Raw genomic sequence first — 26,870 nt, 5'->3', positions numbered from 1 at the left:
CAAAAGCACTCTGGGCTTGTGGCAAATGAGACCCTACCGCAAGGGTCTCATCGCAAGCCCGATGGTCGTTATGGTCTTGACCATAGCGTCCATCTTTTTGGCCGCTCGCATAAGCTGTGGGTGGTCACCAACAGCTATGCGAGCGGCCAGGAGGCCGCTCCAATTTTGGTTAGGACAGGCCAGATTCAGAGCGAGCGCTATTGTCCGGCTCTGAATCAGGCCCTAAGTCCCCACAATTTGTAAATTTACAGAAAGTTGATAATCCCATCTCCCTTCTTCAAGGAGAAGAGAGATATACCCTGTGACATATTTTAAAAACATTTCCAAGAATATCAGCATTGGAAGTGATTTGTTTACTTTATTTAGTTCACCATATAACGTATCCAATGTCATAAACGGAAATCTCTCCCTCCATCTGCCAATTCCAGTTGTGATCTCTTTAATATCAACCAGCTCTCTTATAATAGAATAATAAAATGAAATCGCTTTTCACTCTAGGCTGTTTTATCTAGACTTCCAATTTCTTTCACCCAAAGTTTGAAATACATACTTTACATAGTGTTGACCTTGAATAAATTCTAAATTAGGAGCTATAAGCACTTTGTATTCCTCTCTTACTTGCCTATAAGATTTAGGTTTCTTATATTGCATGTCCACAAGTTGTCCTATCCTTCTTAACCCCTCCCTCCTCCACTTGGCAAAAGGGTATAAAGCTGCTCCCTCCTGGAATTTTGGATTCTTTAATAAGTATTGAGTTAGTAGGGTGTATTTTTATTCTACTTCTCAACAAATACCATGTTCTTCTAGTGGACATTAATAAAGGATTATTTAGATTGTCCTGGTCTACCGTTTATTTTTTAGCATGAAGAAATACTGACAACTACATATTTGAAAGGAATGAGCCCTCAAAGGAGGAATGGACATATTTATCACTATCAAGCAGCCGGTCTTTAATGTAGCACAGCTGCACTGAGAGGCTATACCATTCCAAATTCCGAAGATTCATTCCTCCCTTTATCGTAGGTTGCTGTAATTTCTGTATATGCTGATTCTACCTTTTTTACCTTAAGCTATTGATCTTATCTGTGCCACTTCTATTTATTATCACTCGAAGTGACTGTATTGGGTACAATAAATGCTGGATGGAAACCTTTTTGATAAAGTCATCTTGCCCCATAAAAGAAATAGGGAGATTTTTCCATCCTTGATGTTCTTTTTTTCAAATTTTTTTATAACAGACTTTAAATTCATGTTATAAAATAAACCTAGATCCTTCGGAATTTTTACCTCTAAATAAGTTATACATTTGCAGGTCCACCGTATAGGTAGGTCTCCTGCTCATGCTGGTTTTCTAAAGCCCATCTTAAGATACATTGCCACTGATTTGTCTAAATTTTTTGAAAATCCTGATGTTCTTCGAAATTATGACAATGTATGCAACAATAGTATTAGGGGAATTTTAGATTTGTTATATTCAGTAACATGTCATCTGCAAAGGTGGCTATTTTAATCTCACTTGATCTAGCCACAATGCCCATCAGGACTGACCAGTTCTGCAAATAACATAACATAGAGTCCAACACTAGATTGAACAAAATTGGAGAGAGTGGGCATCCCTGATGTGAGCCCCTATTTATTGTTACTTTTTTGCTCTTATTACCATTAATTAGAATAAATGTACTGGGGGATTCATATAAGAAATTAATGAATTGTATAAACTTTTCCCCAATTTCTCTAGAAATTGTATCACTTCTATATGTTTACATGTGAGGACATTTTTATTTTCTGAATATGACAAGTGTTTTATATAAATCAATCTTGTTTAATACAGGTAAACAGAAACATCTGTAGTTGATCCGCTGCCACAGTGTAATAAAAAATGTGTATAGGGAAAAACCCTTTTTTGAAATGTAATTTGCCACTATCATGGCATAAGGTGCTGCTACTAGTGACACCTAATACTGTACAACACAGCAAACAAGAGAGAGAATAGAAGTTTTCCTGGAATATTGCACTGGTTTAAAACATAACTTTATACATTTTTTTATAAAAGTAAGATTATCCATATTGACAAATATTATCATAATATTAGACCATAAAACATAGTAAAGAAAGAGACAAATAGGTATAAGGAATTGATTAACAAAATCAATGGAAGTGTTGCAAGTGTTGATTGTGCCTCCAATGTTGTAACTGATCTCTGTAATATACAGCTGTTCTGCTCATACAGGTGCTGGGACCAGTAGAAGAAAGAGCTTTCTATCCATTTAAAAGTTTTAGCAGCTCCTTGTAGGACTGTAATTCCTTCTATGGGAAACAGTGTAAGATAAAACTATAAATAAGGTGCCTTGTTCTGCCAGTATATATATATATATATATATATATATATATTACCATTGGAAGCAAATGGCGGCACTCAGGAGACTTGTGAAATAACTGAAATGTTTATGTGATCGTATTACATGATACCATACCAACATTTTGGGACACATGGAAAGCTATATATATATATATATATATATATATATATATATATATATATATATAAGCAACGAATAATGGCGGCACTCCATGACTGTTTAAACAAACAAGAACAGCAGCTTTATTACGTCAATCCAACATTTCGGGCATCAGCCCTTTGTCTGGGATGCACACATACACTAATACAGTACACATAAATAGATAAACAATTTAAAATAACCTAATTCAGGTGAGCCGGAACCTCAGCGTCCACCTCCATCAGTCCCAACAGACGCGCACCCGGAAGGCAGAGTTGCGGTCAGTGTGACGTCATCAGGAAGTGTCCGCGAGGTGACCGGATCACCCAAGCCGCCCATGTAGGCATGGCAACCAACCTGTTGCCGGAAGTATGAAGAAAATGTCAATATCAGGGAACATCTACCCACATCATAAAGATATTACATTAACCAAAACTACAAATACATACAATTATTTTCATTCGTAATGTTGTAGTAGCTACATTATATCCACATAAATACCATAACCTGTAATAAATGTACCTGCGATATATAAGGCATACAGTACTGTAAAATATATATGATCTAATAAAAACATCCACATAAATAACCTAAATAAGGACATGGAAACGTGGTATAATGTCAGCTGGACCAGCAGGAGTACTCAGATTTTATATGAAGCACAGGATAACAAGCCTATAAGAAACACTGCAGGCCAAGGGTTTCATTAAGCCCCTTGGGTGCCATGGTGTCAAGTTTAAAAATCCAATGACACTCTGCTTGCAATAATTTTTGAGATCTATTACCACCCCTAATATTCAATGGGATGTGATCAATAATTTTTAACCTTAAGTCCGCCACTCCATGTTTCTGGGCTATCCAATGCCTAGCGACCGGCTGATCACTGGACCCTGTGTTTATACCTATATGGATAGCCGACCGGTGTAACACCAAACGTTCTTTAATTTGGCATTCTGTTTTGCCCACGTAGTTTAATCCACATGGGCAAAACAGCATATAAACCACAAATGTGGTACTGCATGTCACCGGAAACCTAATAGAGAATCTCTTACCCGTATGCGGATGGTTAAAGGTATCACCCAAAATCACCGCCCTACAGGTTATACATCCCAAACAATGGTGGTAGCCGTTTTTTAAAGATAAAAAGTGTTGGGGTTTTTTCTTTAATTCTGGCCACATCAAGTTTCACCAAATGGTCTTTAAGGTTCCTAGCACGAGTGTAGCATGGCATTACTCTAGAATCCTTCAAAGTAGGTAAATCACTGTCAGTATTAACTAATGGCCAAAGATTTTTTACTATCCTGGCTGTATCTCTGCTTCTAGTGTTAAATTGATTTACCCAGGGCATGATCTGAACAGATGTTTTGTTCATTTGGTTAGAACTGAAGGTCATTTCTCTGGTCAAAACTAACACTCTCTGCTTGATCTTATACAATTCGTTTAGCTTATATCCATGGGTTGCAAATTTATTAACCATTAAATTCAATTGATGTTCTAATTGAGCGTGTCACTGGTAATACGCCTAACCCTCAACATTTGAGAGTAGGGTAAACCACGGCATAAAGACAGTGGATGAAAGCTGTCATGTCTTAAAATGGTATTTCTATCTGTATCTTTAATATACAAATCAGTATTAATCACCCCATCTTTCAAAGAAATGATAACATCCAAAAAGTGTATACTCACACTGTCAATGGTAAAGGTCAATTGCACCTCATGGCCCGAACAATTGTGTGTTTCTAGAAGATTTTGTAGTTCATCAATTTGACCTGACCAGAAAATTAATAAATCATCTATGAATCTGCAATACAATAATAGTTTACTAGAAACATCAAGAACAGAACTAAATAGTTTTAGTTCAATCATATACATGTACGAGATCAGTTGAAATACTCATATAAAAAAAGTTACGTTTTAACTATATTTTCTCCCAATAAGTGTGCTCCCACACAGAGTCCTTTTTTCTCTTTTTCTCTACTATTATGACTATACATGACTTGGGGGAGCACCATTGACCAAACAGAATTGCTACCAACATATATTTTTATATAAAGGTAGTTTTGTTCAAATTTTTGTGATTTCTTTGGTGAGTTTTGGGAGATTTTCTGATCTTAAATCCTAATCAAGGTGAATTTTTTGTAATACCCTTCATTTTTTTCCTTTGTGCGGACTTGCCTAAAAAAACTTTTTTGCATAGAGATAGAAAGTTTCAATTCCATGCAAAGCCTTAGTAGGAACTGTTGGAGATGTTCCACTACCAAGTCCCTTCGATTGTCAGTTCTGTGTTTTCCCCTTACCAGTCGACTGGGAACCCCAATAAATCAAACAGCAAGTCGTGTTTAAGAGATTGAGACTGAAGACTCGTTTAATCCGATGGGGTTAATATAGCAGATTCTTTAAAACACATAGTATCTCATTTGTTACAAAAAACAGGATGTGGTTCGGAGAAGTAAGACACATACTAATCTTTAGATACAAGGGTATTTCCAGAGTCTGGTGCACTTCCTCTTTTGAGGTGGTTTCAAACATTAAGCATATGACACCAAGACTTTTGTTACATTATAAACATCTATAAATTTCTAGACGAGACAGCAGGGGAAATAACCCACAGATGAAATCAGCTGATCCTAAACTAGGGGGAACATGCAGAAACACACATTTTCAGCAAAGGTTATTAGTTCATAAAGCAATAATCAGAGATCAGTATTATTTATAACTATATATACTTGATTACATAGGGGGGAATACATTTATCTCTCTCATTCCCTCCTTTTATAATTAATCTGATCTAGCAGTTGAGCTTCTGGCAGTACAATTTGTCTACCTATCATACAGTTAAGCAAACAGTTTAGGAAGAATGGTGCTAATGGCTATGGCCCCACTGAGATGATGCTAATCATACTGTCCGAGCGAGGGGCCTAAAGGCGCGAATCACACATATCCATTCTCGTAAGCTGTTCATGACTTTTCTTTGCCCAGCTCTTCTGCAGTTCTTTGTATTTGGAGGAGTCCAATGCGTTAGTCACACGTTTCTTACAAACTGAAAAACAACAGAAAAACACTTTAAGACATACATATATCAATAATCCTAGGCTCACTATTTTCAGAAGGAACATGAAAATGCCCACAATCCATCCTTTTATCCCACTAAACCAGTTAGCTGGATTGAGCCAGGAAAACCATCCATCTGTGGAAATGTCATATTCAGGGTCATTGTGTTTTTTCCTGAATTCTTCCTTTAATTCCTGTATTTTATCTAAATGTTCCTCTATAGCTTCTTCTATAGAGTCAGTTCTATTGAGGTAATTACAACAGGATTCTGCTACTACCATGCACATTCCTCCTTCTTTTGCTGTCAAGTAATCCAATACCATTCTATGTGCCTGGGCTTCCCTCTTTATCATTTTTACATCATCCAGCACCAATCTAAATGTCTCATCATATATTTTGGTTACATTGTCTAGCAGTTTTGCTAGGGCTTCTATGTTATGTGCATTCTGTATTGTACCTCCTGCTAGTGCTAAGCCCATTTTCTTATACCATGGAATGAATATTAAGTCATGTGCATGTGTATTACTTTTCTTTATACTACGGCGGGCTAGTTGGTGAGTATGTTGGGCAGCTTGCACCTGTTCTTCAGTATATTCCTTCTGAATTAGCACTGCAGGAATGACTCATCCTATAGTGCACATGCCTGAAGCCCCATAAGGTATCCACTTATAAGCACGTCTCCCACACAGAAAATACAACCCTTGTTCTAGGATATATGTATATCCCAGAACCACTCCGTATGCCACTTGAAGCACACTTGAATCTCTGCTGTGTCGGGTTATTCTGCGATATTCACTTATGTTCTGGGAGTATGGGCCTAGTATGTCTCGATTATTTATACATGAATCGTTTGCATTGAACCACACTTGTATAATTGCATTGGTTTGATTAATCTGTACTTTGATTTCTCGGTGTACTACCAGTTGTCCTTTGTCACACCATCCTAAATAATATACTTTGTTGTGAGTGAAATTTGTTGTGAAATTTACTTGGGCCTGTGAACATTTTACCTGTCCTACTCGTGCCTGAGTAGGAGTTAATATGAACCCATCTTGAAAGATTTGTTTTGTTGTGACTGGAGGTGCTTCTATGCAGAATTGTGGATATCCGATGGTATATGCTGTCATAAATGAGACAGGAGTCTCTGCCATCGTTTTGTTATATGTGCTGCCCAAACTATAATTAAGTTCCTTAAGCTCTGATAAAGTCAGTGGTACTGCTACCCAATGCATGGACCTAGCACTGACTGGGGCATGTGTGCATATCCAACAATCAGTCAAATTCAATGCTCGAGCTACCATCATGTGGGACTACTGTATAACTGAGTTGGGCCACACTGCAACGTCCCTTTTTCCTCTTGTCAAGGTATGATTAGTTTGAGTAAAATTCTTCTGTTTCTCAGCCTCTATTATCATTATTCCAAATAAATATGTATAGGTGAGCACTATAAAGAGGCTTATACACATAATGCATCCCCACACACCTCTATTTGGATTAGGACCCATTAATTCTTTCCACATGATCATATATTTTTATTTTTTTTTAAAAATCAAACTTAACTTTAGTGAGTTTGCAATGTGACGCATGAATCCAAGTCTCTCTCCCTTTAACTTTCACCGATGTTGGAGTAGTCAGTAACACTTGGTATGGCCCATCATATCTGGGTTCCAGCGCTTTCCTGACGTGTCTTTTCAGATAGACCCAGTCACCTGGTTGCAGCTGATGTGGACTGAGATCTGCCTTAGAATCTGGGAGAGAGGCGAAAGCTAGAGAATGCAGAGAGGTGAGTTTTTCAGTTAAGGCTTTGACATATGCAGTTAAGTCAGCATGTTTATGTTGCATTTCTTGTGGATAATAACATCCTATCTTAGGGATAGTCCCAAACAAAATTTCATATGGAGACAGCCCTGTGGCTTTAGATGGGGTGGTTCTTATACTAAACAGAGCTATTGGTAAACATTCTAACCAATTTTTCCCTGTCTCTTGTGCTGCTTTTAATATCTTAAGTTTAAGAGTTCCATTGAATTTCTCTACTAGGGCACTGGCCTGTGGCCTGTAGGGCGTGTGAAAGGCCTGTTGAATCCCCAAATCTTCCATGATATGAGTCATTACTTCTCCTGTGAAGTGTGTGCCTCTATCTGATTCAATTACCTCTGGTACTCCATACCTACAGATGATTTCTGAGAGGAGTTTTTTTGCTGTGTTCCTTGCAAAGGCTTTAGCCACTGGCCAGGCCTCAATCCATTTTGTGAAGGTGTCTAAACAGACCAGTGCATATTCATAAATCCCAACTTTGGGCATCTGAATATAGTCAATTTGCAGTCTCTGGAAAGGAAAATAACTTTTTGGAATGGCTCCCATGGTAGTCTTTACCTTTTGTCCTGGGTTGGAGATCCCACAGATCCAGCAGGCTTGTACAAACCGTGCAGCTGCTGGGAAGAATCCTGGAACTATCCATCTTTCCTTTACCAGGTTTCCCATTTGATCTTTTCCTATATGCGTGAGACCATGAGTAACTTGATACATGGGTGGGTACAATACCCTTGGTAGACATAATAGGTTACCTGCTTTCCATAGTCCTGTGAATTCCTCCTTGCAGGCTCCTTTCCTTTCCCATGATGATTTTTCTTCTGGTCCTGCTTGTTCTTGGAGTTTTTGTAGGTCTTGAAAATCTGGCATTGTTGTTGTACCTTCAGTTTGTGTGACATATGCTGTTATGCCTTTGTAAGCTGCTTGTTTTGCTGCTCTGTCTGCTGTGCAATTCCCTTTGGTTATGCTGGTCTGATTTCTGGTATGTGCTTGAACCTTAATAATAGCCACTTTATGGGGTAATTCAAGTGCTTGAAAAAGTTGTTTTATAAGTTCTGCATGCTGTATTTGTTTGCCTGCCACTGTTTTAAAGTCTCTGCTTTTCCATATGTTTCCGTAATCCTGTGTAACCCCCCAAGCATATCTTGAATCTGTATAGATGTTGGCAGTAGCTTTTTCTGCATATTCTAGAGCCTTTGTGAGAGCTACTATTTCTGCTGCTTGTGCTGATAGATGTGAGGGTAGTGGTCCTGCTTCTATGATGTCATCTTGTGTGGTTACAGCATATCCTGTGTAAGGTGTCCCATTGTCATAATATCTAGAGCCATCTACAAACAGTTCATAATGTGCATTTGGGAGAGCAGTGTCTGTAACATGTGGTAAAGGTGAGGTTTCTTGATCCATAAGGGCCAGACAATCATGACAGTCAAAATTTTTTTAATTGTATATTTTATCGTCCCTTACTTGATCATTTTGCTCTTCACCACTTGCGGTGCAGGCATATAAGTCTGGATAGACCATATTTCTCCCTCCTTTTGAATCTAGTGATTCAGGATCTTCTTGTTGCTCGAGTAAGCTTGGAAGGAGAGTGGCAGGGTTGAGGGTAGTACATCTTCTTATAGTTACGTTAGTTGCACTGAGTAATGCCACTTCATATTTGGTTAGCCTTGCTGCTGAAAGGTGTTTAGTTCTGGCTTGTTGAAGTATTTCTGTTACTGCATGGGGTACTTGAATAGTTAACGGATGATCAAGTACGATGTCTGTGCTTTTGTCTTTTAAGACTGCTGCTGCTGCTACTGCTCTGATGCAAGTAGGTGCCCCTTGGATAATGTTGTCTAGCTTGCTGGAGTAGTAGGCCACTGGTCGTTGCTTCAGTCCATGTTTTTGGGTGAGCACTCCTATTACATGGCCTTTTTCTTCGTGGCAGCAGTGGGTGAAGGGTTTGCTGTAATCCGGTAAGCCTAGGGCCGGGGAAGTGGTGACAGCTACTTTGAGTTGTGTCACTGATTCTTCCATCTGCTGGGGAGTGGGATATGGGCCCTCTTTTTGATGCTGTCATACAGTGTCTGCATGAATACCGAGGCTAGGGGGACCCATTCGTGGCAATATCCTAAGAGACCCAAAAAGGAACGGACTTGTTTTATAGTCTTTGGTACCTTTGCTTGTAATATCAGCTTCCTTTCCGCTGTTAGATGCCTTGTGCCGTGTGAGATGCAATGTCCTAGAAAGATCACTTTCTGTTTTGCTAGTTGTAGTTTTTCTTTGGAAACTCTGCAGTTTTGTTCCTCCAGGAACTTTAACAAGGATACTGTCTCTTCTTGGCACTTGCTTTCAGATGTGGTAGCTAGCAGTAAATCATCAACATACTGGATGAGTTGAGTTTCATCTGGAAATAAAGGTCTCCATGCTTGAAGTATTGTGGACATAGCTTCAGAAAAATCACTTGGTGAAGTGGCACCCCCTTGTGGCAAGCGTGTCCAGCAATACTGTTTTCCTTTATGTGTAAATGCTAGTAGATGCTGGGAATCTTTTGTAATAGGAACAGAGAAAAAAGCATTTGCAAGGTCTGCTACGGTGAACCATCTTGCTGAGGGTGGTATCTGATTTAGGAGAGTATGTGGGTTTGGTACTATTGGGGTATTGACTACAAGTCTCTTGTTTATTTCCCTCAAATCATGAACCAGTCTGTATTGTACTTCTCCTTGTTTTCCTGTACCCCGCTTCTTTACAGGGAAGAGAGGGGTGTTGAAAGGGGACCTGCATTGTATTATGACCCCTATGTCCAAGTATGTTTGCAGCTGTTGTGAAATAGCATTTTCTTGTGCTGGTGTGAGTGGGTACTGTTTAACAGAGACTGGTATGGTACCTGGTTTGAGGGATAGTTGTACTGGCTGTACTTGTAGAAGTCCCACATCAGTCTTTCCTTTTGACCACAGTTTGTCAGGTACAGTTAAAATCCATTGTGGCAGCGAGTCAATTCCTGAAACAGATAAACTTGTATGGCTGCCTCAATACTATTGCTCACCTCATTTGGAATATTGCTGGTGTACTTGACTCCTTTTGGTGTGTATTGTATTGAGGCTTGCATAAGTGCGAGTATATCTGCTCCCAACAGGTTCACCGGACAGGTGGGAGAGGTAAGGAATGCCACTGGAACTGGAGTAGGTTCATCATTAATAAGCAGAAAGAGTTGTTTACTTTCTTTGAGAGGCATTGCTTGACCTCCCAGACCTGTGCCTTGTATTGTCTCTGTAGTAAGAAGTTGAGGGGGGATCTGATCATGCATAAAAACTGATTTCTGAGCTCCGGTATCAATCACACAATTGAGTTCTTGTCCTGTGGGTAAAGTAACAGTGACAGTACCTGTGGGTGTGGTGTTATCCTGAAGTGAAGCAAAGACAGGCACTGATGACACGGGAGCTGTATATCTTCATGCTTGTGGGTGCTGCATTCCTGCAGTGTACGGATGTTCAGACATCTGTCGCTGTGATAACAAATATTTCTGATGCTTTCTACAATCCTTTTTTTGGTGTCCGGGAAGTTTACAAAAGAAACACTTGCCTGTCATATCATTACCTTGGGAGTCATACTGCTTCCTCTGTGTATAAGCTTTAGTTGGTTGCTTTGCAGTTGTTCTCTGCCGTGGTGGCTGACTCTGAACCAGATTCACCATCACTACCTGTGCTTTTGTAGCTTTCCGGTCTTTTTTATCCTGTTCAACATCCTCAATCCCTTCCAATACTTGTAAAATTCCTTCAATATCCATTACCATGGCTTCTGGTCTGATCTGAAATAACTGAGTTCTCAAGTCATTTCTAAGTCCATTCAAAAACTTCGTTTTACACAGCCTAGCTCCTGCTATTTCTGTAACAGGATAACCTTCTTCTTCCTGTCTAGTAATTAGTTTATCATAATATGCCCGTACTGTGTCTGTTTTTTTAACTAAATCTGGTGCAGCTGGAGCAGTTTGTTGAATCTCTGCACATCTCCATTGTATTCTATTTAGTAACAAGTTTCCACTATGTTGGCTATATCTTGCTCCTACTGCGGGAAGTGCCACAATTTCTGGTCTGCCCTGTTGAACTCCCTGAACAATGATTGCAATCATTTTATAATATTCTCCATGTCCTGCTGATGCTTTTACAATTTGTTCCAGATCTACCCAACATGGTCTGTAAATAGTTTTAACCTGTTCCATTTTCTGATAAAACGTATGTGGATGTCGTCTGATATCAGGCAAATCATTAACAATTCTTAACATATCAGATTGAAACCATGGGTTATATACCTCTTGTTCAATGTATTCAGGACCATTTGAAGGATCTACTTGCTCTGCATTAAACCTGGGATTTGGAGATGTTTGTACTCTTATAGGTAAAATGTGATGTCCCTCTGGACCCGCTATTGTACCCCTACAAGGACTCATGTTATGGGGTGCCAGTCTTTTTAGTACATATGACATTTTTTGTTTATTTGTAAGGGAAGTATTAGTTACATTACTACCTTGACTACATGGTGGGGCATCAGGTGATACCCAGTTATCACAAGCGGGACATTTCTCTGAACCCTCTGGGACACAAAAATGACAAAACCTACATTCTCTTCCTCTAGTTTTATCTAAATTTACTTTATCTTGTGATTCTATACCACACCCTTGAATGGTATTTAAGTCAATTCTGGGATACAAGTTCTGGGATGTTAATGTGGATACTTCATTTTGTATTGCAGTTGATGGAGCTGCCAGTCTAACTGGTACATATCATTTAAATCAGACCTTTTCCTATCTTCATACTCTATTTCTTGTGTAACTGTTTGCCATATTGTGACCGTGTCCAAATAACTCTTCTTTGTCAACCAGTCTATATTATTATTTCTGAACCATTTCCATTTGTCAGGGTCTAGCATACCTTCAGGTGGAAATCCTGCTCTTTTGAAAATAACAGAAATACCTTTGAGAGCTTTCGTGCCCTCTCTCTGACAAATTATTTCTAGGGGACTCAATTCTCCCGTCTTACTAACTTGTGCACCCATTGTCCGTGTGTGTGAGGGATCAGGTCACGGGACAATACTGTAGTGGGCTACTCAACTGTATCGCACTGCTTAGATTACTATAATAATTAGTCTAAAATCTGTTATTTTCTGAGCTTTCTATGTATATTGTTCATTTTCTTTTGCCACTGACTGATACGTTCAGAATAAACACTGGGACTTCCTCTTTCAATAATTCTCTGAACTGACAGGGGTAATATTCTACTATCACTATAACACAGTATTTCAAATTGCAGAGGTACAAAATTAATAGGTAAACCAACCAAACAATCAGGAAACCCTTGTCCTACAAATCTGTCAATTATGTCTTTATCAACATGACAACCAATACTGACAACAAAAGAAATATCCTTGTTTTGTAAAACACCAGAATGTACAATAGAACCTACAGATAGCAATTGACAGTTGAATTCATTAATATGTTTCTTATACCAGAGAGTAACAGTACACAAACAGTTATTACATGGCATTCATATAACATTAATTTTTACTGTATCATGAAAATAATTCAGAAACAGACAATCGGGTTCAAAATATACCAGGTATACTTACTACATATAGATAGACTGTCTCACAGGCAGTAAACAAACACTGACGGATTAATTAAATTGAAATCATAACTTTGAAATCACTCACCTGGGATTGTCAGTAGTTGTGTACAGCAGGCGGACGTGGTGTCATCTATTCTGTAGCAGCGGCACTGGTCCCAGAAATCCCGGACGAGCCCCCATGAAATGTTGGAGATGTTCCACTACCAAGTCCCTTCGATTGTCAGTTCTGTGTTTTCCCCTTACCAGTCGACTGGGAACCCCAATAAATCAAACAGCAAATCGTGTTTAAGAGATTGAGACTGAAGACTCGTTTAATCCGATGGGGTTAATATAGCAGATTCTTTAAAACACACAGTATCTCATTTGTTACAAAAAACAGGATGTAGTTCGGAGAAGTAAGACACATACTAATCTTTAGATACAAGGGTATTTCCAGAGTCTGGTGCACTTCCTCTTTTGAGGTGGTTTCAAACATTAAGCATATGACACCAAGACTTTTGTTACATTATAAACATCTATAAATTTCTAGACGAGACAGCAGGGGAAATAACCCACAGATGAAATCAGCTGATCCTAAACTAGGGAGAACATGCAGAAACACACATTTTCAGCAAAGGTTATTAGTTCATAAAGCAATAATCAGAGATCAGTATTATTTATAACTATATATACTTGATTACATAGTGGGGAATACATTTATCTCTCTCAGAACCTTTAGCAGGTGTACTCAATGTGGCTTCTCTTATGTGCCCCAAGTAGCATGTCCTCTACAGGTGGTAGCGGGGGCCAGGACCAGAGGGAAGGAAGCTGGCATTTGTTGTGGCTAGGACCCAGGAAAGGGAGTGTGTGTTAGCTTCTGTTAACACCTGGGGGAGAAAGCAGGTGGCGGTGGTGGCCATTAGTGGCCAAGGTGGGATGGGCAGCAGGCAGTAGGACCCAGGGGAGGTAACCGGCATCTGTTGCAGATGCAGGATTCAAACCTGCATATGTGTGTAAAAAGATTTTAATGTGTAAAAAAAAAGCGGCATGCCCCTTCCCCCAAAAGAGCAACCAGCACTGGGCTTTTAATGACCCAGAACTGGTTGTGCAAAATAAGGAGAACAAATGACATTGGGTTCCCCATATTAAGAACAACCAGCAACAGGCTGATCAGAACCAGTCCAGATTGCCAGAATACAGGGAACAAATGACAATATTCAGTACAACCAGCACTGGGCTAAGGGTTGGTCCTGGTTCTGGAATTACAAGAGAAAAAATGCATAGGGTACCATTGTATTTACCAGAACCAGCACTGGACCATTTCTAGTGGGGGCTGATTCCAGAGCCAAGGGAGCCCTTTCACCAGGTTCTCCAGCTAGTCAGCCCAGGCTGGGGATCCATGGGGAGCTGGGGGCCCCCAATAAAGGGTTACTTCCCTCCAGGGCACCCCAGGCTCAGTCTGATAACCCGGGGCTATCCCTGGCACCCCTGGGCGTTGGGTGCTGGGTTGATAGTGTAGTGTGGTGTATATTAAAGTATAAATATTGTATTTTGCAGTGGTACTACATGTTCCAGCAGGACCCACATACTTGTATTTGGAGAATCACAAGTACTGGCAAGCAAAAGATTAAGGGCTTGCTGGTAGCTTTACTACCCCTGCAAAAGAAATATTGAAATAAAACAAAGACACTATTTTTTCATATTGTTTTTCTCTGTACCTTTAAGTGAAGGATGGAAGCTGTGAGAGGGGGACACCTTTACTGGGTGGTCCCCAGCTCCCCAGGGATCCCTAGCATGGACTGAGTAGTGGTCAGGGTTAGTGCTTTGGCTAGGGGGCCCAGTGAAAGGGCTCCCCTGGCTGTGGCATCAGCCCCCCACAACAAAAAGTCTGGTGGTGGTTCTGGAAAATACAGAGGGACCCTATGCAATTTTTCCCCCTGTATTTCCAGAAACAGAACCAGATCAGAGCCAAGTGCTTGTTGCACAAAGTACAAGGACCCCTACTTTGTTTGTTCCCCATATTTTGGCAGTCAGGGCTAGTTCTGACTAGCCCGACGCTGGTTGTGCTTAAGGACAGGGGACCCCCATGTTTGTCCCCTGCATTTAAGCACATCCAGGACTGACTGTTAAAAGCCCAGGGCAGGTTGTTCTTTGGGGTAGCACCTTTTTTATTTTACACATTTAATTTTTAACATAGATGCATCAGTGCATCATTTATTAAAATGATTTCTTACAGGAGCAGAATGGTAGGTTTAAAAGCATCATACTTTTGATACTCAGTGCAGGGCCCCATAACAGCAGCTCCTCTTGCATCCATGTAATTTATGCCCATGATTATTTGTCCAATTCCCAGTATAAGAAACCCTTCGGTAGCATGTGGTAACCTATAATGCTGTTATTTGTTTGAATCTATACTTTTCCCTGTGTATCTGAGGCAGCATCTTAGTTTCAGGGGTAAACCTCGTATCAAATTGAATCTGCCCCTCAGTCTTTGACAAATGCTCATATGCTGCTGGACACATGCATATTTGTTTCATAAAGCAAACTATTAAATCAAATTTGTTTAGCATAGTTTTCTCCAGCTTATGTTATGTACACTAGGCCCTTACACCAAACCTACCCAAGTCTCTAACACAAGTAAGTCTTATTTACCTTTTTAAAACCTGGTATCTTATACAACAATGATCACTGATTCCTCTGCACACATCACACTGAGGTAAGCGACTGTGAGATGGTCACACTATCCCCATTCCAATAGTGTGTGCAGAGATAATGGCAGCATCCTGGTCCATCAGCTGACAGTAGGTGTGAGAGGATTGGTGGCATCAAAGCTGGATTTCCCACTAGGCAACAAGGACACCCACCTAGGGCCCGGCGGGTTCAAAGGGGCACATTGGGATCATATGCACTGCTGAAAATGTCAGATGTACACAGCGCACTATGTTGGGTAGCTGAAGACTCCAGGAGACAGAAGCTGTGTAATTATAATTACTGCGTTGACAGCAGCCTGATGGGGGTCGGCTTTAAGACCGAGGGACTATAGATGGCAGTGTTATATCATAGGTCACACTGCCACACTCTGTCCCACCAATGCACATAGTACAGATGCAGCTAGTGCAGCAACTGACTACTCACTGATGCTGCTGCTGCATACCAGTGCTATGGTGGGATAAATGCAAGTGAGGGACTGTTAACTAGTCCTCTGGGTCATCTTTCCTTACAGCTCTGTGAGGTGAGGTGACTCAGTTATCTGGGAGGTGTGGGGTGCAATGAATCAATGTATGTTTTACATTTTTTCTTGTGGGGTCAATGAAAATATATTTTTTGTTTTGTTTTTTTCTTTGACAAAAAGTGAGTGTGTGTGTGTTGTATTTTTGGCAGACAATGTTTGTGGGTTTTTTTTTCTATGGTGGATATTATGCCTGATTCAGAAAGGTACACAAGCGATAATTTGCATGCAGCCAGTCAATGTTACATCTCTGCACATATACATGGACAGCATTGCACGTGCACGAACCAGTCAGTGCATATGGGTAACGGTTCACACGGCATAGGCAGTGATCACGGAGACCCCTCTAATGTGGATTTAAAAGAATTGCCATTTGTGGATGGTGTCAGGGGAGTGCCTGTGCATTGGGTTGCCATTACAAGGGGCATGCATAATACGGGCTGTGCTTTGGCATATGAAGCCTCACGTCTCGATGCACACAGGACATGGCCAAAATCCTGTGGCATATCAGGTCAACCACTTGTGCATATGGATCCGATGTTCTCGATGTTACCAATGTTTTGCTTTAATGCATACTGATCAAGCATTCAGTTGAGGGAAGTGAGTGGCATTGTACAGTGCTGGGCATCTGCATCTAGTGCTGCGGGTGCCATGCCAATGCATTGATTAGCATATACTCACAGTGGCCACATCTGTGAGATCTGTCACTTTGCATTCCTTGCTGAATCTGTCCTGTGGTGGACAATGTTTGTGATATTTTGTTTCTGTAGTGAACATGGGGCCTGATTCAGACAAGCTCGTGATCGCATAGCGCTCGCAAGCGGGTCGATGGTGTGCCAGTGCGTGCGTGCGCGACCCCCGGAGCGAGCATATAAAGCACTTGCTCCAGCGCTCGCATCCAAAATGGAGGGCTGTCGATGTTGATCGACAGCTCGCCCCATTTGGAAGGCGGGGAGGGGGGGTGGTTTGGCAAATGGAGGCGTTCCTGTAGGAATGCCTGCCATTTCTGGTTGGCCTTACTGACATCACTTGTGATGTCAGTAGGTGGATTTCCTGCTCTATTAGAGCAGGAAGTCCACTGGGGCTTGCGGCACTGATACCCTACCGCAAGGGTCTCATCACAAGCCCGATGGTCGCAATGGTCACGGCCATTGCGACCATCACCTGGCCACTCGCTAAGGCTGTGGGTGGTCACCCACAGCTTAGCGAGCGGCCAGGAGGCCGACACAAAAAAAATGCCCTGATTCAGAGTGAGCCCTCTGTCAGAGCTTCCGGCTCTGAATCAGGGCCATGCTGTGTATATTTTATTTCCTGTGGTGGACATACAGGGCGATTCAATTCAGTGCGATGCTGAATAGCCCAGGGAGGGAGCTCCATGAGCTACTCAATTCACTGTGCTGATTGCGTAGTCGAGCATTGGTTAAGTCTGAGAATGCCGGTTATTGCAACTTAACCTGGGTATTTAGGCGTGAGTACCTGCATTCTATGACTAAAGTGCCGGCCACATGTTATTCAGCATCACGCTGAATTGTAAAACCCATCATTTTGTTTATATTTTTTTGCTGTGGCAGACGTACTATGTATATTATTTTTTCCTGTGGTAGACATAGTGTGTATATTTTTTTATGTGGCAGACATAGGAATTTATTCAGCATGGAACACATGGAACTACAATTCCAATTGTAGTAAGTGACCTTAGGAATATTTACACCTCATTTACAAGACAAGGAGCTAGACATAAGAAGCTGCTTTGTTAAATGGAAATGTACTAATGTTATGAAACCCTGATTTACATGTCACCTCTCAGTGTACGAATTCCTTCTGGTCATCCTGGGAACTGCTAAGGAGCAATGGGGGAGGAATGACTATAAATAGGATGTATCAGGCTACTGATAGAAAAGTTGCTTGCTTAGTTGCTGGTTGGAGAGCTGGACGGAAAGAGACAGATGAAATAATCTCCAGAGTAAGGTAATTATAATATAGATAGGAATATATTAATAAAAAGAATATACCCAGTGCTAATAGAGCAGGAGGATCAGATAATAATGCAGCAGTTACAAAAAGGTTATTGTCAACCTTACAAAACCCAAAAATATACAAAAGAATACTGCACTTTACTACCTATGCTGGGACATTAGTATCTCACACATCAATGAATATGAAAGACACATTTATTGAAAAGGGCTGAAGATCAGCACCATATATTCATAAAATATACAACACATAAAAAGAGAGTTGATCAGACTTTCATTAGGAAAAAGAATATGCAATTAGAAAGCACAAAAACAAAGTCGATAATAGTAGAAAAAAACAATGAAATATTATTAAATGGTTGCACAGTCTTGAAATGAATTTTATCCAAATATTAGGTACACTGTAAAGTAACAGTTGTGATATCCCTGGAAATCCATTTAAATTAAATGTATGTAGCAATTCTCCTTTATGTAGTGAATTATTTAGGATGGCGACAGTAGCCCAACAATAACATTAGTGAATGATTATACTGTCTATGATCAGTCACAGGAAAAAAAGCAGTCCCTTTGTTGTCATAACTGCTATGGTTAAAGTCCTGTATCTTTATCAGCAAAAAAGAGGGGGTTGTTGAGTCAGGGGTATTCACTGACTCCCCGAGATCTGTGTTATGTCTAAAACACCGGGTCTCTGTGTACTGTAGGAGAGGTCCCGTCTAAATAGTCAGTGTGCAGGGTATTGTCAGGAAAGGGTTGCTGACACCCTGTAGTATATGATATACCTTGTCAGTAGCTGGGACGCTGCAGGGAGAGAGCTGATTATGATGGAGATCACCCACGATGCGCCAGCTGATTGCCATCTCAGGATCACAGTGGCATGAATGGTAGATAAAGAGGTCAGTAACTCTGACCATGTGTGCCGGCACTGTAGTTTAAGTTAACTCTCATCTCCAAAGCGGTCTCATAGAGATGGATTTGCGGCAAGTGTAGGTGAAAGCATCTGCTTGCCAATATTTGGGTAAGATATGTGAGGGCTCGTCAGAAGTTCAGTTCAGCAGGCTCATAGTTATTTTCATACAGCCTAAGGCCATAGCCATCACCTGCTACAGGATATTTTGAACAAACTTTATCTATCTTGCCACAAATGAGCAATATACAGTATTAGAAATCAGATATACAAATAGAAAAATAATATATTTAAAATTATATATTATAATCAGTCTGATGTCCCAGCAAAAATACAACGTAATATGTCAGGATATCTATATTAATAATTACAATAAGTATTAAACTAATGAAAATATAGGCTAATGATAAAATAACCCTATTTAAATAATTAGGTAGGAGAAATATTATCATAGAGTAATAGTGGATAAAAATCAGCTAAATAAACTCAAATATTCATTTTCTTGTCTTTTAAATAAGGAACAAAAGAACTAATACAAATATTAATAATAATAATAATAATAATAATAATAGATAATATATAGCTATATTACATAGATAGTCCCTAAATTTGGTACTAAATTTTAGTACCTTACAATGTAATATCTGCAATTAGGTATTAATGAATTCTTATGTATAAGAAGATTCTTCCGTCTGTATGTTTCTTACTTTTTCCTCCTTCCAGCTACAACCAGCAACTAAACCAGTAACTCTTCCATCAGCTATCAGTACCATGATATAGACTATTTATAGTAATTCCTCATTATCTCTCCCCAGTAGTTCCCAGGATGACCAGAATTAATTTTTGCACTGAGAGGTGACATGTAAAATAGGGTCTCATAACAGAAGTACATATTCATTCAGCAAAGAAGCTTGTTGTGCCTAGCTCCTTGTCTTGTAAATTAGCTGTAGATAATCCACTTACTATAATAGAATATTGTTAAACAAACCAATAGATCCTGCACTGGAATTTAGAAACCAAATTTTAGGAACCAACTGTGATAATCATGAGTCATAAATAGAATAATCCACTGTGTTGCTGGTACTCCGTGGGAAGCCATTAACACATACTGGGAAAAGTATACAACATACTCGTAACAAAAACTCTAGACTAGAGCTAGACATGAAATTCCCTTTCTGGGGCACTCTTAATAGTATATGAAATGATAATTCAATTAAAAACAATTAAAACATAACCTTTATTGTTATATATTTCTAAAATTTAAGGTATATATTGTGAACTCCAGAAAAGATTATTATGAGTCTCCCTCTTACTAAAATATGGTGACAAAAATAATGGCAAAATTATAGATCAATACTCATAATGAGTTATACATGACAGAAAAGGGATCACTTAGGCTATGTTGCCCCCAGTGAGTGTTATGGCAGTTGTAACCTTGGGAGTGTGCACTACCCTGTTACTGTTGCTATATCTTAGTGTATCACTTGGTCAGAATTCTCTATTTAACTGCATAATGTAAAATCACTGGTCAATACTCCACATCAACTAACAGTCATATAAAACCTATTTCTGGCTATTTGTTTTTAGAACAGCCTCCTGGCCGCTCGCATAGCTGTGGGTGACCACTCACAGCTATAGCGAGTGGCCAGGAAGATGGTTGCGATGGTCAAAACCATCGCGACCATCGTGCTTGCGATGAGACCCTTGTGGTAGGGTCTCTTTGCCACAAGCCCCAGAGAGATTACGGCTCTAACAGAGCCAAAATCTCTCCCACTGACATCACTCATGATGTCAGTGGGGCCGCCCCCAAATGGAGGCATTCACATGGGAACGCCTCTGTTTGGGCAGCCACCCCCTGGCCCACCCACCAAAGGGGGAGTGCTGTCACTCAACATTGACAGCACACCCCCTTTGGTACGAAACCCAGTGCGACGGATTGCACATCGCTATCCGGGTCTCGCACATGCGCACGACGGAGCCAGCTCCATCGTGCACATGCGCTCTGGGCAACCATCAACCCATTTGCGAGCGCTCAGCACTTGCGACCGGGTCTGAATCAGGCCCTCAGATAATATGGATGAAACTGGCCATTCCTAGCAGTTCCATGTTATGTATTTTAACTATTTAGGCACTCCTCTTGCCTGTGTCTGATCTCAAAGTAAAAGCACACGTATTTCTCACATATCCCTATCAAATTTCCAAATTGTTTCATTTATTACCAATTCATCAAAGACTGTAACCGGATGCAAAAAAATTATGATACATAACTAACATGGGAAGTGTATATTAAGAAAAAAGTATCCACTCATACGTACACATTACACATATGTTTATATACATATATATATATATATATATATGCATATACATATATTTATGCATACATGCCCGCTCCATAAATGTATAAATACCCCTGAATAGTTATATCACATAATGTTATATAATAATAGTGTAGGAGCCCTTCTGCCCAAATTATATTATATAGAAAAACAAACAAAAAACCCACAAACAACCCCAAAAATGTTTTTTTATGCTCCCCAAGGTCAATAAAGACCTGACTAATCCCCCGGGATGGCCAATTGTATCTGGGATTGGTGGCCTATCTGAGAAGGCTAGTATATTTGTGGATACATACTTGAGACCATTTGTGGTGGAATTGTCCTCATATGTTAAAGACACAACAGATGTTCTCTTAATAATTGATGATGTCAGATTAGAAGCAAACCAGTTGCTGGTGAGCATGGATGTTGAGTCCTTTTACACATGCATAAGACATGATCTTGGACTCAAAGCAGTGGAATTTTTTCTTATGATTGAAGGTCTGGGAGAGTTTCAGAATTTAATTTGGGGCTGAAAATCCCTATTCCTTACAACTGCTAGGATAATAGAACACATTCAAGTCTGTATTTAGAAAAATTATAGTTCTCATTCTTTGTATGATTCATAGCATTTGCTAGGCTAAGCATGCAGCCAAAATGGGAGGCAGTAGATTTGTAAAATTGGGTCTTTAGGCACCTGACCACAGATCCACTATTTCTATTATGCAGGGAAGCCCTGGACCTGCCACAGCACGGCCAAGATGGGAGCAGGTGGGTCTTGAGACCATGGCTTTAGCCTGATGGAAGGCCCAGCTGCACAAATTCATGTGGGGTTTATCTGCTCACAGCAAAATCAAGCTTCAGGGTCAACAGGTGATATTAGGACACTACATGTAAGAACTGAGGATGGAGAAGCCTCTGTGGAGTGTCATTTAGAGACACCCCTATTACATATGACTTTAACTGTAATATTTAATAGGCCATGAATGAGATTAACAACATTCTCAAAGTGGATTGTAACGTTTGTAACTGATTGGCCAATATATCTGCTGGCAGTTGGCCAGTGATATGTCTGTGAACTGCATCATTCACAGACATATCACATTGGCTGTGCTGCACAGTCAACAGACAGATCTGTCTTAAGACATATCTGTCCATCAGCAAGCATGTACCAGTGGTCGGCAGACCACCTTTACACATACTGTTCAGTGGAAGCCATGGGGAGGGGGGCAGATCTGACCCACCTCCCTGCCTGTGGGACCCCCAGATGCCGGATTGATGATGGACATTCAGTGTGTATGAATGACCATCATCTAAAAAATATCTGCAGATCACTTCATCTGCAGATATATCTTTCAGGTGTGTACCCACCTTTAGTGCTTTGTCCGTCATGCTCTTTACAATGGTATAATGTAAACATTCTTATCCCCCTCCAGGATTTGTTCTAGAATATAGAACACAAAGTTGAGTCAATTTGTTAATTAGCTTGTCCCTCTCTAGGTTCTAAATGACAGATAAAGATCTTCTCTTGGAAGCATAGTTAGAATAATTAAACAATGGCACCCTGCATAATTGCCGATTCTATTAAATATAATATACTGGGACTTACACACTACGACTTCACAATAGACATAGAAATTGTAAAATTAGGATAAAATAGTTGGATTGTAAACTGAGGAAAGCATTTAATTTTTTTGAGTCTTATGTGGTCATCACCCATTAAAATATCCCCAGTTTTAGCAACTTGCTATAAAATTCCCAAAGAGAATAACCCACATGTGGTGCTAACACCAGAAATGGGATTCGGCACCCTATACCATGTTCTTTAAATTATAACACTTGGTGTAGGGTAATGAATAGGAGTGTTGCTATTACAAATATATTGATACCAATTTTTTGTATGTTCTCCTAATTTTTACATACCACATCATGAAGCAATATTGAGGATCTGTGAAAGATTGTAAATACCTATCCAATTCTTCTATTGGATATAATTAAAGTATACAAAGTATCCCAAAGAAGATGTGTGGAATTTACATTTGTATAATTTAATGTTTAGACTGTCTGTGCCCCTGTGGGTAAGCTGAGCACTATGCTTTTTTGTGGTTATGTACATTTAAATCTATGTCCACACTATGCTATTGTGAGGAGGATATCCAATATCTATTCTTGATGTGGTTGTGCTATTGCCAGAGGCACCAAGGTGGATGGGTGGATACTAATTATCCAGGCCTCGGCCAGTTGGAGGGGCCCAGGATTGACATTGCCCCCCCTTACTCTTACCTATCAGCAGCCCAGCATATGCTGCTGTGTGCTGGGCTGCAGTGTGACCAGGCAGACTGCTGTCGGTGAGCAGAAGTCTCCTCTCCTCTGCTTGTGCCTGGGTTGGAGGAACATGCCATTCCCGTGTATTTGCCCATGGCTAAGGGGCTCATAGAGCCCCCTCATTAACTTGCAGCTTTTTTATTTTCCTATAGGAGGAATTGCCATGCCACCAATGATTAGGCAACACCCCACAAGAGTAATGGGGCCCGGGCCAGCTCTCTATGGCTCTGGTTATTATTAGCAGGATTACTTTGTGCTTTCTATTACAGGTTGAGTCTCCCATATCCAAAATGCTTGGGACCAGGGGTATTTTGGATATTGGACTATTCCGTATTTTGGAATATTTGCATAAAATTATAAAATATTTTGGAAATGGGACACAAATCTAAACACAGAATGCATTTATGTTTCATATACACCTTATACACACAGCCTGAAGGTCATTTTATAATATATTTTCATTTCTTTCTTTTCAAAATGTTTTTATTTGGGTTTTTCAAACATTTTCATAGAACATACAGTAATTTTCAACAAGGGTACAATAATACATTGATTGTTATACATTTGATATTAATTAAATGTTCTTGTTGTTATGTTTAGTATTCAGATCCTTTTTTTTATGGTAGATATCTTATGTTAATTACTTATGTCATTTTCTTAATTAATCAGCACATATCAGAATGTATGAAGAGAGAAGAAAGAAAAAGAAAAAGAGAAAGAGAGAAAAAAAAAAAAGGGAGGGGGTTTCATCCGTGGACTCTAGCTAAGTTGAATAGGAGGGTCTAGTTGAAAGTTTCTGGTTTCATACCATAAAGTCATTCGAAAACAGTTATGTATCTGTTGTTTAAGTGATGTTTTCAGAGTGTCAATAAAAGATTCCCATATTTCAAAAAATCTTTCTACTCTTTGTTCTTTGTGTAATGACGTTTCTATCCAATCCATTTTTAACAAGTGAAAAAGTTTGTCTCTGAACATTTGTATAGACAGGGGGGGGAGAGTATATCCATTGTTGAAGTATACATTTCCTTGCCATGGCTGAGAGCATCAGTAGTAATTTTTTGCACCCCGGGGAGATTTTTGAATCTATTGTTAAAATTCCAAAAATGGTCCATTCGGGAGTTAGTGGTAAAAAGTTAATTAATTCTGAAGTTGCTAATTGTTTGACTTGATACCAAAATGTTTTAATAGCGACACAATCCCAGAGACAGTGGTATAATGTAGCCTCAGATCTGGTACATTTCAGACATTTTGCTGATGTAGAGATACCAATTAACTGACTACGAGAGGGTGATACATAGCCTCTGTAAAACAACTTAAAAAACATTTCCTGGTATGTAATTGCTGAGAGCACTCTATTTGAATATAGCAGTGCCTGTAGAATTTTAGATTCACTAAGATCCGGGAAGTGTCTCTGCCATCTAGTTATTCCGGTTTCATAATAACCACTATAATAAGGTGTTTTGAGTATTTTATAAAATAAGGAAATGGCTCCTTTGGAATACCCCGGGGTCTGAAAAGCTATGTCCAACTGATTCAACCAGTCCATGGGAGATAATAAAGTAATTACTTTGGCTATGTAATGTTGTGCCTGTAAGAAGCCTAAATTATGAATCCGTATGAAGGGGAACTTAGTATGTGCTTGTGAAAAAGTAAGAACACGATATGTGTCTGGGTTTGTTAGCTGGCGAATTTCATTTAATCCATTAGAGTTCCAAGAATTGAAAGGAGAGGAAGCCAATCCATTCTGGAATTTCACATTACCCAAAAATGGAAGGAACAATGAATGAGATGCATTTAATTTCCATTTGTTACGAATCATGTGCCAAGCTGACCACACCGACATCAGCAGAGGATTATCTAATACTTCAATGGAAATTTCAGATTTATTTAAATGTAAGAAGCTAACTAGTTCAGTATTTTTAAGAAAGGACTTCTCTATTAGACAATTAGAGTAAATATTGGAGTGTAATATCCAATCTTTGATATGTCTACATATCGCTGCTTGATTGTATATTTCCATGTTTGGAAAATTTATACCCCCTTCTGATTTATCTCATTGGAGTAACTGAAGACTTATGCGAGGCTTCTTTTTTGCCCAGATAAACTGCCTAAAAGCCGCATCTATTCTTTTAATATCTGCTTTAGTGAAAATTACTGGTAGCACCTGAATGGGGTACAATAATTTTGGGAAAGTAATCATTTTTATAAGATTCGCCCTGCCTAAATAGGACAATTGTAAATATTGCCATCCATCTAGTTCTTTAATTGCTTTGTCTATAATATTTTGGATGTTATAACAATATAATTCATAAATATTTTGGGGCATTCTAATTCCTAGATATAAGATTCCAGTGTCTGTCCATTGCAGATTTCCAAAATCTAGATTGTTTTTAGTAACAGATTTATTTAGAGCTATTAATGTGGATTTAGAGTAGTTTATTGAGAAGCCTGAAAATTTGCCAAATTCCTCCAGCCTCTCTAAGAAAGGGGCTAGACTTTCTCTTGGATTGGAGATAAATAATAAAAGGTCATCGGCAAAAACTGAAACTTTAACTTCTGTTTGTCCCAGACGAATACCTTTAAAATGGGGCCATGATTGCAGCGTTCTTAACAGTGCGTCCAATACTAAGTTAACCAACATGGGAGATAATGGACACCCCTGTCGTGTTCCTCTATACATTGTTATAGAGTCGCCCAATAGACCATTAATGTAAAGTTTTGTATGAGGGGAAGAATATAAATATTTAATCATCTGTATAAAAGGGGCACCAAATTGTCTAGTTTGTAAAATTGCGTATAAATATGGCAATAACACCTTATCGAACGCCTTTTCGGCATCTAAACTCAACAGTACATTGGGTGATCGAGTATTGATTGAGGAAGAGTATGAAGCCGCCACTGCTAATCGAACATTTTGAACTATGTGTCTACCTTGTGTGAATCCTGTCTGTTGTGGTGATAATAGGGAAGGTAACATTGATTGTAAACGACCTGATTAAGGAGTGTTATAGGTCTGTATGAGGATACTGATTCCGGGTTTTTATTAGGTTTTAATATTAAAATGGTATAGGCGTCATTGAATGTAGGATATTGAATGGACTCTTTATGAATCTGATGGAAGATATGTTTGAGAGTTGGGACCATTTCTTCTTTTAATATTTTATAAAAGTTTCAATTAAAACCA

The 26,870-nt window shown here is 39.5% G+C and overlaps 2 protein-coding genes across 2 annotated transcripts in view; one reads left to right on the top strand and one right to left on the bottom strand.

Moving 5' to 3' along the window:
• The window catches only part of LOC148522652 (uncharacterized), a 281,599-nt gene that overhangs the window by 175,159 nt on the left and 79,570 nt on the right, over window positions 1-26,870 (top strand). The window lies entirely within an intron of this gene.
• Window positions 10,789-11,784, bottom strand: LOC148522653 (uncharacterized). Its single transcript, XM_088473999.1, has one exon. It carries the CDS (start codon window positions 11,782-11,784, stop codon window positions 10,789-10,791), a length of 996 nt encoding a protein of 331 aa, XP_088330125.1.

The sequence above is a fragment of the Taudactylus pleione genome, unplaced genomic scaffold, assembly GCF_031769625.1.
Source record: "Taudactylus pleione unplaced genomic scaffold, aTauple2 ptg000145l, whole genome shotgun sequence".
NCBI classification, from domain to species: Eukaryota; Metazoa; Chordata; class Amphibia; order Anura; family Myobatrachidae; genus Taudactylus; species Taudactylus pleione.
Note: the sequence above shows the minus strand (reverse complement) of the source record. Positions and strands in the feature narration are given on the sequence as shown.